The sequence below is a fragment of the Coregonus clupeaformis genome, chromosome 1 (assembly GCF_020615455.1).
Source record: "Coregonus clupeaformis isolate EN_2021a chromosome 1, ASM2061545v1, whole genome shotgun sequence".
Classification (NCBI taxonomy): Eukaryota; Metazoa; Chordata; class Actinopteri; order Salmoniformes; family Salmonidae; genus Coregonus; species Coregonus clupeaformis.
In genome coordinates, this window is record NC_059192.1 from 36,559,230 (window position 1) to 36,576,447 (window position 17,218).

At 42.6% G+C, this 17,218-nt stretch overlaps 1 protein-coding gene across 2 annotated transcripts; it reads right to left on the reverse strand.

Moving 5' to 3' along the window:
* Positions 1 to 437: 437 nt before the first annotated feature.
* On the reverse strand, positions 438 to 15,943 carry LOC121567856 (leucine-rich repeat-containing protein 3B). Of its 2 annotated transcripts, none has more exons than XM_041878190.1 (2): positions 15,643 to 15,943; positions 438 to 1,878 (listed from the first exon to the last, which is right to left on the reverse strand). In XM_041878190.1, exon 2 carries the CDS (start codon positions 1,793 to 1,795, stop codon positions 998 to 1,000), a length of 798 nt encoding a protein of 265 aa, XP_041734124.1. In that variant the 5' UTR covers positions 1,796 to 1,878; positions 15,643 to 15,943; the 3' UTR covers positions 438 to 997. The 2 variants fall into 2 exon arrangements, with proteins under 2 accessions (XP_041734124.1, XP_041734135.1); XM_041878201.1 differs by lacking the exon at positions 15,643 to 15,943 and adding an exon at positions 10,797 to 11,079.
* Between the last annotated feature and the right edge of the window lie 1,275 nt (positions 15,944 to 17,218).

Here is a 17,218-nt window from a genome sequence, read left to right on the forward strand (position 1 = left end):
AAGGAACACAGTAGGAGCACATTTTCTCACACTTGGGATGATTTCTGTGTGAAGGATCATTGTGCCCTGGTGTGTAGGCAGGAATGTTCCTGCCTGTACTGGCTGTTTCATTGTCTTGATGAGAATAACCAAAGTTTGTTACAGTACAGCTAGGAGGGGTTTCCTGTACAGACCTTCTACTACACTGTATATAACAGCAATGCAGCTTGTAGGTGTACTGTTTTATAGGTGTGTGTGTGTGTGTGTGGTGTGTGTACATCAATCAGATCTTTTTTACCGGTATGAGTGTTTCATTGATTAATGAGTATCATATTCTAGTACAGTAGCCTGAATACAACATTGACAGATTCAACTGATGGTCCAGTTCACACATGCACATACATTTGCTGAGTTTCTTGAATTTCTTGGAGGTAAAAATAGACCATTTGAACCAACGATAATTTGAAAAGAAACCCATGGAATACATTGTTTTATTGTAAAGAACTACATTTCACTGTTTATAGACTGTGTATACTGTATGGATGTTGTATGGAAAACAATAATTGTACATGGAAGGATATGGAGTGACAGAGTTGTTCATAGTATGTGTTGCTGCATGTTGCTATCCTGTTGTTCTGTTTGCTGTTTGATATGGCCAAAGGACCCTTCACAGGCCCCCTTTTGATAAGAGTGCATCAAGGTTCATGCACCACTGGATAAATCCAATTTTATCCCTTTTAAATCCCATTCACTCAGCCAACACAAACTCTTAAATGGGCCACTCCTGGTTTAATTATTCATATGGGTTACGTACAGTGCCCAGGTCTGGATTGGCTTCCTGCATACATGGACACGAATCCTAGTGCCGCCCACCTAACAGCCACACAGAACTCTCCTTGGCTGGCACTGAATGGCCTGAAGTGTGGGTGCAGCCAGGTTACGGCCCTATAATAACCACCTCCTCTGGCAGACTTAGCCCTCCAGCCTAAACTCCCCTCTGGGTTCTCCTGATCCTGGGTTATACCACAGTGCTGACGGTAGAAGAGGCCTTGGACAGGCCCGGCTTGGTGGGCAGAGACTTGAGGTACTCCAGGTGGCGGCGGGCGTCCTCCGTGTTGTGCCGGACGTAGTAGACCAGGTAGGAGATAACCATGGTGAACCAGCCGAACATGGTGACCAGCATGGCCACGTCCGTGGTCTTCTTCATCACCACGCACAGGTCCAGGTCCTGGGCCAGCAGGAAGGCCACACCCTCTGCCCCCACGTCGGGCGGATCCGACGTCTCGCACACGATGCCCGTCAGCGAGAGCGGCTCCAGATCAATGTGGGGCATGGCCATTTGCAAGCTGCAGTCGCAGTGCCATGGGTTGTTGGTCAGGTTGGCACGCGCCCGCAGCCCCTCGAAGGCCTCGGGGTTAAAGTTGACCAATTTGTTGGAAGACAGGTCCAGGAAGGTGAGTGAGGGCCCCAGGCCCCTGAAGGCCCCTCGCTCCAGCTTGGCCAGCTTGTTGTTGGAGAGGTCCAGCTCGCTGAGCAGGGGCAGACCCTGGAAAGCATTGCTGGGGACCTCGGTGAGCAGGTTGAAGTCCAGGTAGATGCGCCGCGTGTCATTGGGCAGGTCCTGGGGGATCTCGGTGAGACGCAGGTTGCTGCAGCGCACCGTCTTGCCGCCGCCGTCTCTCTCAGAGCAGTAGCAGCCCTGGGAGCAGCTGGTGGCGGCGTGGGGGAAGCAGAAGGTCATCAGCACCAGGCTGTGCAGCAGAAGACACATGACCACCGAGTGGCGCAGTAGCCAGCCGCTCGCCAGCAGGGGCATGGTGGGATATGGGCATGCTCCACGGAAGACCAACCTGGGCGAAGGGGCGGAGCCAGTGTCAACCTCCCCAATAGCTGTCAAGCCTATGGAGAAACAGGAAGCAGGATTGGTGGAGGGAGACAACACAACCCACTGATAGGAGAGGTACAATTGTTGCAATTGGTCACCAACCATGCAAAACATCTATTATAAATAGCAGATGTGCTCAAGAAAATAATGTGTTACTTCAAACACAGATGCAGGATAACTAGCGTAACTGTGGTGAGGAGGCGGAGGGGATATTGCAGTCTTCAGCACAGTTGGCTGACTAAACCATGTTTGATCCTTATGCTTTCCTTAAAGCTGTAAGTATAAAGAGTGCCATCAAGCAAAAAGTGCTTTGGTGTCAGTGTGACTATGATAATTGACATCCCTGCAGTGCTGGCCTGTTTCAGTGCATCAAATCAAATCAAACTTTATTTATCCAGCACATTTCAGACATTGAGTGCAACATAATGTGCTTTACAGGAAAAAAACGAATAAGAAAACAATGAAAATAAAAGCTGAAATATTAACTACACAAAAAACACAAGACAAAAAACAAAAGAATAACACAAACTGAACAACTTAAAAAGCACCCTGAGGAAAAGCAAAGCTAAAAAATAAGAGATCTCTTTTAAATATGTCCACAGTTTCAGCTTCCCTCAGGTCCTCTGGCAGGCTATTCCAGAGGCTGGGGGCATAATAACTAATAATAATACCCTCTCCATGCCTCTTGGTCCTAGGCTTTGGGATAGTTAAAAGGCCAGTGCCAGAGGAGCTGAGGGACCTACTCAGTACATAACTTGAAAGCATGTCTGACATTTATTGGGGTGCACAATCGTGGATTGATTTAAAAACCAATAGAATAATGAATTCTAAAACTCACAGGCAGCCAGTGCAGAGACCATAAAACCGGTGTAATGTGTGCTCTCCGTCTGGTCTTGGTCAGTACCCGTGCTGCAGCATTCTGTATGTTTTACAGTTGACCAGGAGAGCATTACAGTAGTCATACCTGCTTGTAATAAAAGCATGGATGAGTCTGACTGTATCAGCCTGAGAGAGAAACGGCCGCACATTGGCAATGTGGTAAAAAGCTATTTTGGTCACATTCCTAATGTGTGATTTGAAATTGAGTTAAGAATCTAAAATAACACCCATCTTTATTGCACGTGAATTAAAATGTGCCGCCAGATTCTCTCTCTGTGCTTTGGCTCCAACAATAAGTACCTCTGCCTTGTCTTGATTTAGCTGGAGGAAGTTGTGAGCAATCCAAGTATTTAAATCACTAATACAGTCTAATAATTTATCCGTGGAGCTAAAATCCTCTGGTGACACAGAAATGTAAAGTTGTGTATCAGCATATTGGATGACTGTCATTCATATTCCATTCACCCAGTTCAATGTAACAGCGATAGGTTTAGGCTACTACATGATACTTTAATTTTCCATATACCCATCATGAGGTTGCTACAACCTAGCCTATGAATGACAGTTTACAACGTAGGAGGACACAGGTCGAGAGACAAATTTGAGGTGACAGACAGTGACATTCAATACCGCCTTGCACACTCTTGCCTGCATCTAGCTGAAATAGGGTGTAATCATTAGTCCAACAGTTGCAAACAAGAGTTTCTATTGGACAGATTCAGGTATGTTTATCCCCGTTTTGTTCCGTTTGCTTCCATTTAAGAAACGTTTTTTAACAGAATCGGCAGAATGAATACACCCCTGATCACGCGTAAACACAGTTCACTTTCATAGCAGCCACGTTGTATTCCTTCTCGCATCTATGCACTCTTGTCCACTCACCTCTTCCCTTCGATTGTGGACTTCAATGCACAACACATCAGCTGTATGTGACCAGGCGAAAATGTATGTGACCAGGTGAAAAAACCGCTACACGCAGTCTACATCGTTGTCACCATATTAGCTAAAGTAACGTCATAGTCAGCATAGCTAATAGAACTAAAGCGTTAGTAAACCTGCTACAATCATGCAGTAATGTTACAGTGTATTAATTTGTTCAAAACTGTTCAACTACTGTCTTTCCCTCTCTTTGAGTCAACTACTCACCACATTTTATGCAATGCAGTGCTAGCTAGCTGTAGCTTATACTTTCAGTACTGGATTAATTATCTGATCCTTTGATTGGGTGGTCAGTTCATGCTGCAAGAGCGCTGATAGGTTGGAGGACGTCCTCTGGAAGTTGTCAGAATTACTGTGTAAGTCTATGGAAGGGGGTGAGAACCATGAGCCTCCTATGTTTTGCATTGAAGTCAATGTACCCAAAGGAGGACGGAAGCTAGCTGTCCTCCGGCTACACCATGGTGCTACCCTACAGAGTGCTGTTGAGGTTACTGTAGACCTTCTTTGCAAAATAGTGTGTTTTAATCAATTATTTGGTGATGTGATTATATTTAGTATAGTTTTATCTAAAAATGATAACTTTTTAAATGTTTATCAATAAAAAAAAAATATGAAATTCACTGAGGAGGATGGTCCTTCCCTTCCTCCTCTGAGGAGCCTCCACTGGGTAACATATATAAACTGAACAGTACCGGACCCAAAATATTACCTATTTTCTCTGAGCTACAGTGAGGGATAAAAAGTATTTGATCCCCTGCTGATTTTATAAGTTTGCCCACTGACAAAAACAATGATCAGTCTAAAATTGTAATGGTAGGTTTATTTGAACAGTGAGAGACAGAATAACAACAAAAAAATCCAGAAAAAAATTGATTTGTATTTTAATGAGGGAAATAAGTATTTGACCCCTCTGCAAAACATGACTTAGTACTTGGTGGCAAAACCCTTGTTGGCAATCACAGAGGTCAGACGTTTCTTGTAGTTGGCCACCAGATTTGCACACATCTCAGGAGGGATTTTGTCCCACTCCTCTTTGCAGATCTTCTCCAAGTCATTAAGGTTTTGAGGCTGATGTTTGGCAACTCGAACCTTCAGCTCCCTCCACAGATTTTCTATGGGATTAAGGTCTGGAGACTGGCTAGGCCACTCCAGGACCTTAATGTGCTTCTTCTTGAGCCACTCCTTTGTTGCCTTGGCTGTGTGTTTTGGGTCATTGTCATGCTGGAATACCCATCCACGACCCATTGTCAATGCCCTGGCTGAGGGAAGGAGGTTCTCACCCAAGATTTGACGGTACATGGCCCCGTCCATCGTCCTGTCCCCTTAGCAGAAAAACACCCCCAAAGCATAATGTTTCCACCTCCATGTTTGACGTGGGGATGGTGTTCTTGGGTTCATAGGCAGCATTCCTCCTCCTCCAAACACGGCGAGTTGAGTTGATAACAAAGAGCTCGATTTTGGTCTCATCTGACCACAACACTTTCACCCAGTTCTCCTCTGAATCATTCAGATGTTCACTGGCAAACTTCAGACGGGCCTGTATATGTGCTTTCTTGAGCAGGGGGACCTTGCAGGCGCTGCAGGATTTCAGTCCTTCACAGCGTAGTGTGTTACCAATTGTTTTCTTGGTGACTATGGTCCCAGCTGCCTTGAGATCATTGACAAGATCCTTGCGTGTAGTTCTGGGCTGATTCCTCATCGTTCTCATGATCATTGCAACTCCACGAGGTGAGATCTTGCATGGAGCCCCAGGCCGAGGGAGATTGACAGTTCTTTTAATAATAATAATAATAATAATAATAATAATAATATGCCATTTAGCAGACGCTTTTATCCAAAGCGACTTACAGTCATGTGTGCATACAGTCATTTCCCTCATTAAAATGCAAATGCAAAATGCAAAATGCAAAATGCGTTTTTCTGGATTTTTTTGTTGTTATTCTGTCTCTCACTGTTCAAATAAACCTACCAGTAAAATTATAGAATGATAATTTCTTTGTCAGTGGGCAAACGTACAAAATCAGCAGGGGATCAAATACTTTTTTCCCTCACTGTATGTTCACCAAGGGTGACAAAAAACTCTTGACCGCTTAAATAGGTCCTAAACCAATTTAGAACTGGACCGGAGAGACCAACCCACCTCTCCAGTCTGTCCAGAGGACATAATGGTCAACAGTGTCGAATGCAGCACTTAATTCTAAGAGTACAAGGATAGAGAGCTGTTTGGCATCTGTGTTGGCTCTAAGATCATTCACCACTTTAACTAAGGCTGTCTCTGTGCTGTGGTGGGCACGAAAACCAGATTGGAATTTTTCTAAAATACAGCTGGCACTTAAAAAATTATTTAGCTGTTTGAACACCAGTTTCTCCAGAATTTTCTTTAAGAATGGAAGGTTGGAGTTTGCTAAGAGCTGAAGAATCTAGATGACTTTTCCTCAGAAGGGGTTTCACCATAGCAGTTTTTATTGCAGTGGGGAAAGTGTATGTGAACAGGGAGTGATTAACAATAGCTTGCAATTCTTCAGATATGCAATTAAAAACAGTTTTGAAGAACGTTGTAGGGATAGGATCGAGAAGGCAGGTAGAAGGCTTAAGTTGTAATATCACATGTCTGTGTCAACCAGGGAAAATAAATCCATAGTCCCTTTGCGTGGTAGGCTAGGGTACATATCATCAAACTTCTCATCAGGTCTTGCTTGCCTAATGTTGGTTATCTTATCTCTGAAATATGCCGCAAACTCATCACATTTAGATGTGGAGGAAAGTTTACATAGGTTTGCGGGGGTACGATTTATCAGGCCATCAATGGTCGAGAAGAGCACTCTCTAATTATTCTGATTAATAGTGATCAAGTTAGAAAAATGAGCCCGTCTGGCATTTCTAATTGCACTGTATACAGTGCCTTTGGAAATTATTCAGACCCTTTGACTTTTTCCACATTTTGTTATGTTACAGCCTTATTCTAAAATTGATTAAATTGTGTTTTTGCCCTCCTCAATCTACACACAATACCCCATAATGACAAAGGAAAAACAGGTTTAGACATTTTTGCTAATTTATGAGAAATAAAAAACGGAAATATCACATTTACATAAGTATTCAGACCCTTTACTCAGTACTTTGTTGAAGCACCTTTGGCAGCGATTACAGCATTGCTTCTTCTTGGATATGACGCTACAAGCTTGGCACAACTGTATTTGGGGAGTTTCTCCCATTCTTCTCTGCAGATCCTCTCAAGCTCTGTCATGTTGGAGGGGGAGCGTTGCTGCCCAGCTAATTTCAGGTCTCTCCAGAGATGTTCGATCGGGTTCAAGTCCGGGCTCTGGCTGGGCCACTCAAGGACATTCAAAGACTTGTCCCGAAGCCACTCCTGCATTGTCTTGGCTGTTTGCTTAGGGTCGTTGTCCTGTTGCAAGGTAATCCTTCACCCCAGTCTGAGGTCCTGAGCGCTCTGGAGCAGGTGTTCATCAAGGATCTCTCTGTACTTTGCTCCGTTCATCTATGCCTCGATCCTGACTAGTCTCCCAGTCCCTGCCGCTGAAAAACATCCCCACAGCATGATGCTTCCACCACCATGCTTCACCGTAGGGATGGTGCCAGGTTTCCTCCAGACGTGGCACTTGGCATTCAGGCCAAGGAGTTCAATCTTGGTTTCATCAGACCAGAGAATCTTGTTTCTCATAGTCTGAGAGTCTTTAGGTGCCTTTTGGCAAACTCCAAGCGGGCTGTCATGTGCCTTTACTGAGGAGTGGCTTCCGTCTGGCCACTCTACCATAAAGGCCTGATTGGTGGAGTGCTGCAGAGATGGTTGTCCTTCTGGAAGGTTCTCCGATCTCCACAGAGGAACTCTGGAGCTCTGTCAGAGTGACCTTCGGGTTCTTGGTCACCTCCCTGACCAAGGCCCTTCTCCCCCGATTGCTGTTTGGCTGGGCGGCCAGCTCTAGGAAGAGTCTTGGTGGTTTCAAACTTCTTCCATTTAAGAATGATGGAGGCCACTGTGTTCTTGGGGACCTTCAATGCTGCAGAAATGTTTTGGTACCCTTCCCCAGATCTGTGCCTCGACACAATCCTGTCTCGGAGCTCTACGGACAATTCCTTCAACTTCATGGCTTGGTTTTTGCTCTGATATGCACTGTCAACTGTGGGACCTTACATAGACAGGTGTGTGCCTTTCCAAATCATGTCCAATGAACTGAATTTACCAAAGGTGGACTCCAATCAAGTTGTAGAAACATCTCAAGGATGATCAATGGAAACAGGATGCACCTGAGCTCAATTTCAAGTCTCATAGCAAAGGGTCTGAATACTTATGTAAATATGGTATTTCTGTTTTTATTTTTAATACATTTGCATACATTTCTAAAAACCTGTCTTCACTTTGTCATTATGGGGTATTGTGTGTAGATTGCTGAGGAAATTGTTATATTTAATCCATTTTAGAATAAGGCTGTAACAAAATGTGGAAAAAGTCAAGGGGTCTGAATACTTTCCGAAGGTCAAAAGTGGTCAAAAGTTTTGAGAATGACACAAATACTAATTTTCACAAAGTCTGCTGCCTCAGTTTTGATGATGGCAATTTGCATATACTCCAGAATGTCATGAAGAGTGATCAGATGAATTGCAATTAATTGCAAAGTCCCTCTTTGCCATGAAAATGAACTTAATCCCAAAAAAACATTTCCATTGCATTTCAGCCCTGCCACAAAAGGACCAGCTGCCATTATGTTAGGGATTCTCTCGTTAACATATGTGATTGTTGACGAGGACAAGGCTGGAGATCACTCTGTCATGCTGATTGAGTTAGAATAACAGACTGGAAGCTTTAAAATGAGGGTGGTGCTTGAAATCATTGTTCTTCCTCTGTTAACCATGGTTACCTGCAAGGAAACATGTGCCGTCATCATTGCTTTGCACAAAAAGGGCTTCACAGGCAAGGATATTGCTGCTAGTAAGATTGCACCTAAATCAACCATTTATCGGATCATCAAGAACTTCAAGGAGAGAGGTTCAATTGTTGTGAAGAAGGCGTCAGCGCGCCCAAGAAAGTCCAGCAAGCGCCAGTTGATTCAGCTGCGGGATCGGGGCACCACCAGTGCAGAGCTTGCTCAGGAATGGCAGCAGGCAGGTGTGAGTGCATCTGCATGCACAGTGAAGCGAAGACTTTTGGAGGATGGCCTGGTGTCAAGAAGGGCAGCGAGGAAGCCACTTCTCTCCAGGAAAAACATCAGGGACAGACTGATATTCTGCAAAAGGTACAGGGATTGGACTGCTGAGGACTGGGGTAAAGTCATTTTCTCTGATGAATCCCCTTTCCGATTCTTTGGGGCATCCGGAAAACACCTTGAGCGGTGAGCGCTACCATCAGTCCTGTGTCGTGCCAACAGTAAAGCATCCTGAGACCATTCATGTGTGGGGTTGCTTCTCAGCCAAGGGAGTGGGCTCACTCACAATTTTGCCTAAGAACACAGCCATGAATAAAGAATGGTACCAACACATCCTCCGAGAGCAACTTCTCCCAACCATCCAAGAACAGTTTGGTGACAACCAATGCCTTTTCCAGCATGATGGAGCACCTTGCCATAAGGCAAAAGTGATAACTAAGTGGCTCGGGGAACAAAACATTGACATTTTGGGTCCATAGCCAGGAAACTACCCAGACCTTAATCCCATTGAGAACTTGGGGTCGATCCTCAAGAGGCGGGTGGACAAACAAAAATCCACAAACTCCAAGCATTGATTATGCAAGAATGGGCTGCCATCAGTCAGGATATGGCCCAGAAGTTAATTGACAGCATGCCAGGTCTTGAAAAAGAAGGGTCAACACTGCAAATATTGACTCTTTGCATAAACTTAATGTAATTGTCAATAAAAGCCTTTGACACTTATGGAATGCTTGTAATTATACTCCAGTATACCATAGTAACATCTGACAAAAATATCTCATAACACTGAAGCAGCGAACTTTGTGAAGACCAATACTTGTGTCATTCTCAAAACATTTGACCACGACTGTATATGCCAAGTTGCTCTCTCAGAATATCATAATGGACCTGCAACTTAGACTTTCTCCACTTCCGCTCTGCTTTTCTGCAATTTCTCTTTAATTGATTAGTTTCTTCACTCTTCCAAGGGGCTCTCCATTTGGATGTGGTCTTTTTCAACTTTACTGGAGCTATGGCATTAATAGTTGCCCTTAGTTTTCTATTAAAGTTACCAATTAAATCATCACGAGGAAGGCAGAATAGGTGGTGGAGTATTGTTCATACACTCAAAATCTGTAGCAAATTCAGAGGTAAAATAGCGTTTTTTTATAATGCGTTCAGTATTACCCTGTGCTATGGGCAACAAGGTAGTAAAAAATACACAGAGGTGATCAGATAAATCAACATCAACAATAGAGGATATGTCAATAGAAAGCACCTTGTTAATAACCAGGAGAGTATGGCCGCGGTTATGGGTGGGCCCAGCAACATGTTGGAAAAGTCCATAGAGCTCAAAAGATTAATACATTCAATGGCCTTGGAGTCAGTTTCTTTGTCAACATGAATATTGAAATCGCCCAACACAATGATTTTATCATAGTTCTAAAGGACAATAGACAATAGTTCAGATAAATCAGTAAAGAAATTGGGGCAGTGCTTTGGCGGCATATACAGGGTTATGGCCAGCACTGGTGGCTGACATTTAAACAGTATAGCATGATGCTCAAAAGACCCAAAGTCACCTAATGAAACGTCCTTACAGCTGAGAGCATTAGTAAAAAATAGAGGCTGGCCCCCCACCCTTTTCTGATAGAGTATGAAATCTGTAGTCCAGGGGGAGGCTTCAATAAAAGCGGCACTACAGTCTAATGACCGCCATGTAAGAAACATGCAATCAACTTTGCACTCAGTAATGAGGTCATTTACGAGAAAGGTTTTGTTTGTGATTGCTCTAACATTTAAAAGTGCCACTGGGCAATCTGCCTCGAGATAACCAATGGAATACCAACCAAATGATTAACGTTACAACCACATTTTCTGACAGTCTCCAATCTATCACAACGGTAGGAGATGACAGTTTGTATAAACTCACTAGAAGGTGTAGTTAAAGGAACATAAATCAGGTTACTCACAATAACCATTGTGCCATTTCTACAGGAGTATGCTTTCCATGTCCTCTGTTGCTTATTCTGACAGGGAGAACTGGAGCACTACCAGACCCTGTCCGTCAGTCTCTAAAACAGTTTGCGATGTTGCTGGAAATAATCCTGGAAACCCTGTGGTTAGGGTGAATCCCATTTCTTTTAAAAAGTGCTGGTTGTAGAGCTGCTGGTTCTATTAACATAGTCCATGTTTGCACCACAGTGACAGGGATATGAACTAAATGTTTTCATCCTTAGACATATTTCAGTAAAATACCTGCCACATTATATTATACACAATGGGTATACCGCTTGTACTGTACCTCTAAATTGACATTCTACCTGCAAGGACTCCAGAATCTATAATTATCTTTGACCTTTGTATACTCTTTGTGCTATGATGAAATTGTTTACAGTATTTAGCAACACTGACAGAGCCGTTTGGCCATTTGGTCATTCAACGCCACAGCTGTGTTCAGTAGGCTAATCCATAAACTGTTTACACACTCAGAACCGGGGTCAGCGCAAGCAACACTGAGGTAACAACTTGTTTATGTGTCCTGTAATTTACACTTTTTATTTAGCATGTAAGCCTCTAAAAAATAATATGTCCTCCTACCCTAACACCCTTCATTAATACCTGAACACCAACCATCTGCTATCCCATTACTAATCCTCTTAAGGAAAAACTCACTTTACATCAATGGAACGTAATCGTATTTTGGCCACCCAACAGCATTGTAAAGATAAATGCTAAAGCTAAAAAAGGCAACAAAGGCAACCCAAACAGCCTTTGCATGTTGTGCTAGCAGCTATATCCTCTCCTGTAAAAACAATTGAACTTAAACTCTCTGACTTCGGCTGGTTCTTTAAAATGGCTGGAGACCAGAGCAAGATCCACTTACCGAGATTAAAAAATGAAATCGATCTCTAAGTACCTCTTAGTATCACATGACCGGGGGCGTCGTCTAAGGGACACATCCTAATAAGTCTCATTGCAATAGGCCAGACCAATTGAAAGATCAAGACCGTCCCTATCAGCCCTGAACTTCCAAAAGACACATTCAGATGATTATCCCCATTTCTTCATTAGAGCCAAACAAAGAAGATATAGTGGAACAGCACTGACTACAGATAATACCAAATGCCCAGGGATATGAAAAGGCTGCCTAAAGTGTTACTGTGTAAGAGAAGTACAGTGGGGAAAAAAAGTATTTAGTCAGCCACCAATTGTGCAAGTTCTCCCACTTAAAAAGATGAGAGAGGCCTGTAATTTTCATCATAGATACACGTCAACTATGACAGACAAAATGAGAGAAAAAATCCAGAAAATCACATTGTAGGATTTTTAATGAATTTATTTGCAAATGATGGTGGAAAATAAGTATTTGGTCAATAACAAAAGTTTCTCAATACTTTGTTATATACCCTTTGTTGGCAATGACACAGGTCAAACGTTTTCTGTAAGTCTTCACAAGGTTTTCACACACTGTTGCTGGTATTTTGGCCCATTCCTCCATGCAGATCTCCTCTAGAGCAGTGATGTTTTGGGGCTGTCGCTGGGCAACACGGACTTTCAACTCCCTCCAAAGATTTTCTATGGGGTTGAGATCTGGAGACTGGATAGGCCACGCCAGGACCTTGAAATGCTTCATTACGAAGCCACTCCTTCGTTGCCCGGGCGGTGTGTTTGGGATCATTGTCATGCTGAAAGACCCAGCCATGTTTCATCATCAATGCCCTTGCTGATGGAAGGAGGTTTTCACTCAAAATCTCACGATACATGGCCCCATTCATTCTTTCCTTTACCGGATCAGTCGTCCTGGTCCTTTGCAGAAAAAACAGCCCCAAAGCATGATGTTTCCACCCCAATGCTTCACAGTAGGTATGGTGTTCTTTGGATGCAACTCAGCATTCTTTGTCCTCCAAACACGACGAGTTGAGTTTTTACCAAAAAGTTATATTTTGGTTTCATCTGACCATATGACATTCTCCCAATCCTCTTCTGGATCATCCAAATGCACTCTAGCAAACTTCAGACGGGCCTGGACATGTACTGGCTTAAGCAGGGGGACACGTCTCGTACTGCAGGATTTGAGTCCCTGGCAGCGTAGTGTGTTACTGGTGGTAGGCTTTGTTACTTTGGTCCCAGCTCTCTGCAGGTAATTCACTAGGTCCCCCTGTGTGGTTCTGGGATTTTTGCTCACCGTTCTTGTGATCATTTTGACCCCACGGGGGTGAGATCTTGCGTGGAGCCCCAGATCGAGGGAGATTATCAGTGGTCTTGTATGTCTTCCATTTCCTAATAATTGCTCCCACAGTTGATTTCTTCAAACCAAGCTGCTTACCTATTGCAGATTCAGTCTTCCCAGCCTGGTGCAGGTCTACAATTTTGTTTCTGGTGTCCTTTGACAGCTCTTTGGTCTTGGCCATAGTGGAGTTTGGAGTGTGACTGTTTGAGGTTGTGGACAGGTGTCTTTTATACTGATAACAAGTTCAAACAGGTGCCATTAATACAGGTAACGAGTGGAGGACAGAGGAGCCTCTTAAAGAAGAAGTTACAGGTCTGTGAGAGCCAGAAATCTTGCTTGTTTGTTTGTGACCAAATACTTATTTTCCACCATAATTTGCAAATAAATTAATTAAAAATCCTACAATGTGATTTTCTGGATTTTTTTTCTCAATTTGTCTGTCATTGTTGACGTGTACCTATGATGAAAATTACAGGCCTCTCTCATCTTTTTAAGTGGGAGAACTTGCACAATTGGTGGCTGACTAAATACTTTTTTCCCCCACTGTAGTAGTTTTCCCATCATGATCCATGCTGCCCTGAGGAGGCGGGGGTGTGGGGAACCAAGGAAATTGGACACATGAGGAGAGAGAGAGAGAGAGAGAGAAAAAGAGAGAGATTTGAGGAGAGGAGGTAACATGACAATGGAGAAGAACACAGAGGAAGGCCCACTGAAGAGAGATTAATGAGATGCATCGAGGAAAGCGGGAGATATTAGCATGTCATGGGCTGAGGAGGACAGCTGTTAATGAAAGGTGGATGGAGGGATGACGGAGGGAAGGATATGGTGATGGAGAGATGAAAGTGAGTGAGGGATAAAGCTATGGGACAACAAGAGGAGAGAAAGAGAGCAACAACAACCTCATTAAATCAAATGATCAATAAATCAGGTTAAGTTATAAAGACATCAACAACCCAACTATAAATTACCTCTCCAGCTTTTAATTTACACTGTGCTCAAGACAAGTGCCCAAAGGTCAGTTTTGGCAGTTCATTAATTGACTGCAGTCAATATTAGAATAATAGGCTACATCTCAGTCGCCAAGTGCGCAAGAGCAATCATTTAGACAGGTCCTAAATTTGCTTCAGAACTCAGCAAAACCATTATAATCCTGAAGGAATAGAACAACAAAGTCCTCAAAGCAAACGATTGTCAAAACTGTTCATGTACTATTTTGTTGTGATTGTTCATTAAATTATCCTTCTGTCCAGACAACCAATGATAGGTCTAAATTGGCTATGCAGGTCATGAGGATGAGACAGAGACAGAGACAGAAACAGCTTTGAGGAAAATATCTAAATGTTATGTTAAGATGCAGACACTTAGATATGAGTCTAACCGTATTACCATGTTCTCCCAACACCCCTCTTCTGTTCCTATCCACCCCAATTACGAACACATTTCTGTCGGATTAGGGACTCAGATTATTGATGCCTGCCTGCCTGATTTCCATTGAAAGCCCTCATGCATTTATTCCCAGAATAATATATTCTAGTACTGGTGCTTGCCTAGCCAGCCATGTGTTAGAGGAACAGGAACACACGTTTTCATTAAAGGGGCAATCTACGGTTCAAACAATAACTAGGTGCGTCACCCAGCCACTGTTTTAGTAAAGAGCTGAGGGATGGGGCTGGAGAAATATAACCAGTCTCAAATTTATAGACAGACCTATGGATGCAAGGACTGGCCATCCTTAATATCAACATTATAGTTCTAACCATGTTTTGAGGCTATACAGTGTTTGTTTACAATTACATTGTTTACAAACAATGGTGTGAAACAAGCTTATAGTTTGGGATCTGATGGGGTAAGACAGTTTAACTAAGCTCATGAGGCATTTATACATTATATTTCTCAAGAACCAATGGGTACATATCATTAATTTAAAAGTCAAAAATGTTATTTAGCAATCGCAGATTGACCCTTTAAGCAGAACATAATTTTGATTAATCGACATGACAATTTAAAGCTGCAGGAATGAATTTACATGTTTAACTATGTGGTATCAACTCAAATGGAAGCAATAATTAAAGGATTAATAATAACGTTTTTTTTATTTAAATTCAGTTGTTCACTTTGAAGGGAATTCAGATATACAATAAATTAATGAATACAAATAATGTTTAGACTATTACTTGGCTATTAATCTACTATTGTTACTTACACACACAAATATTTTACCTACTCCTTTTCTTTGGTGTAATATTCACTATTTTCATTGTAAGCAACAAGCGTGTCAATAATAAACTCTTATTGAGTGTAGGCTACACCAATGCCTCCTGGGGAATTGATAGCCTTTTGAAGTTAGTCTTCTATCTTGTCAGGCTAAATACGGTAGGTAATAAGTTCTGTTCGCCCCATTCTTCAACAAGCATTTTTGGAGCCTGAATGTATTAAACAAGCTGCAGTTATTTCCCGTTATTTCCACAATCATAAAAGCCTTATAAATAGCCTATATCACCGCGTGCTGTATTTAAAAGTAGATGTAAATGTATGTCTATCAAATGCATGCATTTTGAATAAGAACATGCAGAAGCATTACTTACATCTTTACCGTTCTTCCTCTACTTCGCATGGCGTGTGTCACACAACAGAATCACTTTAGTTTCAAGACGCCCACTTTCAAATCTTCAAAATAGATCATTATTCATTCCACTCCAAACTGCAATTAGGTCACTATTTTCGGTCGCTTCCATGAGGTCCTCTGTTGCATATCGCCCAAACAACGGCGCGCAATGCACCTTGATTTGAGTGCTCGCTCAATGCAGCCTTTTAGTTTCCACGCAACCAGAACACTAATATTGCTGTAGCCATCGGAAAATTGGCAGGGACACAACACGCAAGGGTACCCGCCTATGGATGGCTTCATCCAAGTGTGATCCTGCCAATTATGACAAATAATTATACTGCAAGTGCAGCCACGGAGCGCAATGCATTTTAGACACTGAAAAGACGTAGTCTTCTGAAATCTGAAATCATTGTCCTAAGTGGGCACATAATAATGAAACCCCATTTGTTTGGTATTATACTCTTGTCTTCCATGAGCTTGTGTTTTGACCAACAGTTTACAGATTTCAATATATATTTGAGTTTTATTAGAACACACATACACACAGACACACAATATAACTTATAAATGCCTCATGAGCTTATTAGTTCAACTGTCATTCCCCATCAGAACCCAAAATATAAGCTTGTTTTACTCCAATGTTTGTAAATAAAGTAAATGTAAACAAACTGTATAGCTTCAAAACATGGTTCAAACTATCATTTTTATCTCATGGATGGTCAGTCCTTGCATCCATAGGTCCATCTATGAATTTGAGAGTGGTTACAGTATGTTTCTGCAGCCCCATCTCTGAGCTATTTACCAAAACACTGGCGGGGTCCCCACTTTGTTATCGTTTGAACTGTAGATTTCCCTTTTAAGAAAGTGGGGTTTGACTAATCATGTTTGATCTGCAGGTTGTTGTTTCAGTACTGTGTTGCCAGTGCTGTCTATCTTTGGCTGTCTCCGGGTCTCTTCCTGTGTGCTGCCAACCGATAAGGAAGCCATCCAATCAAAACCACAGTGTGATAACAGACACAGGCTGGGGTCCGAGAGTGGCTGCCAAGCAAAAAGGGTATTAATGGAATTTAAATCAATTGAAACACCCCACCTAAGTCCCCCTCAATGTCCCCTCAAACCATCAAATCAATGTCAATGACAGGATGTGTGTGTGTGTGTGACTGAGTGATGAATGTATGTTGCTTTTGCATAATAGCTCAAGAATAGACTTGATGGGAATTAATTTGTGTTTTATCACCCGGGAAGACTAAAGATGCTATTGTGATGTATTGGCCACATAATTACAGTGCTCCGTGAGAGTGGATTATGCCGCTTTTCCTTGTCAATTAGATACGGATTAGATATGAGGACGAGCTTATGAAGATGAAACAGCAGAACATTTGACTAGTTTTTTTATCATCGACAGGTTTTATCATCGACAGGTGCTGCGTCCCAAATGGCACCCTTTTCCCTGTATAGTGCACTACATAGGGAAAAGGGTGCCATTTGGGATGCAGAGGGAGAGGAGGAGATAGCAGCACTTCCAGTCAGTCAAATGCCTTGCCTTCATCTTC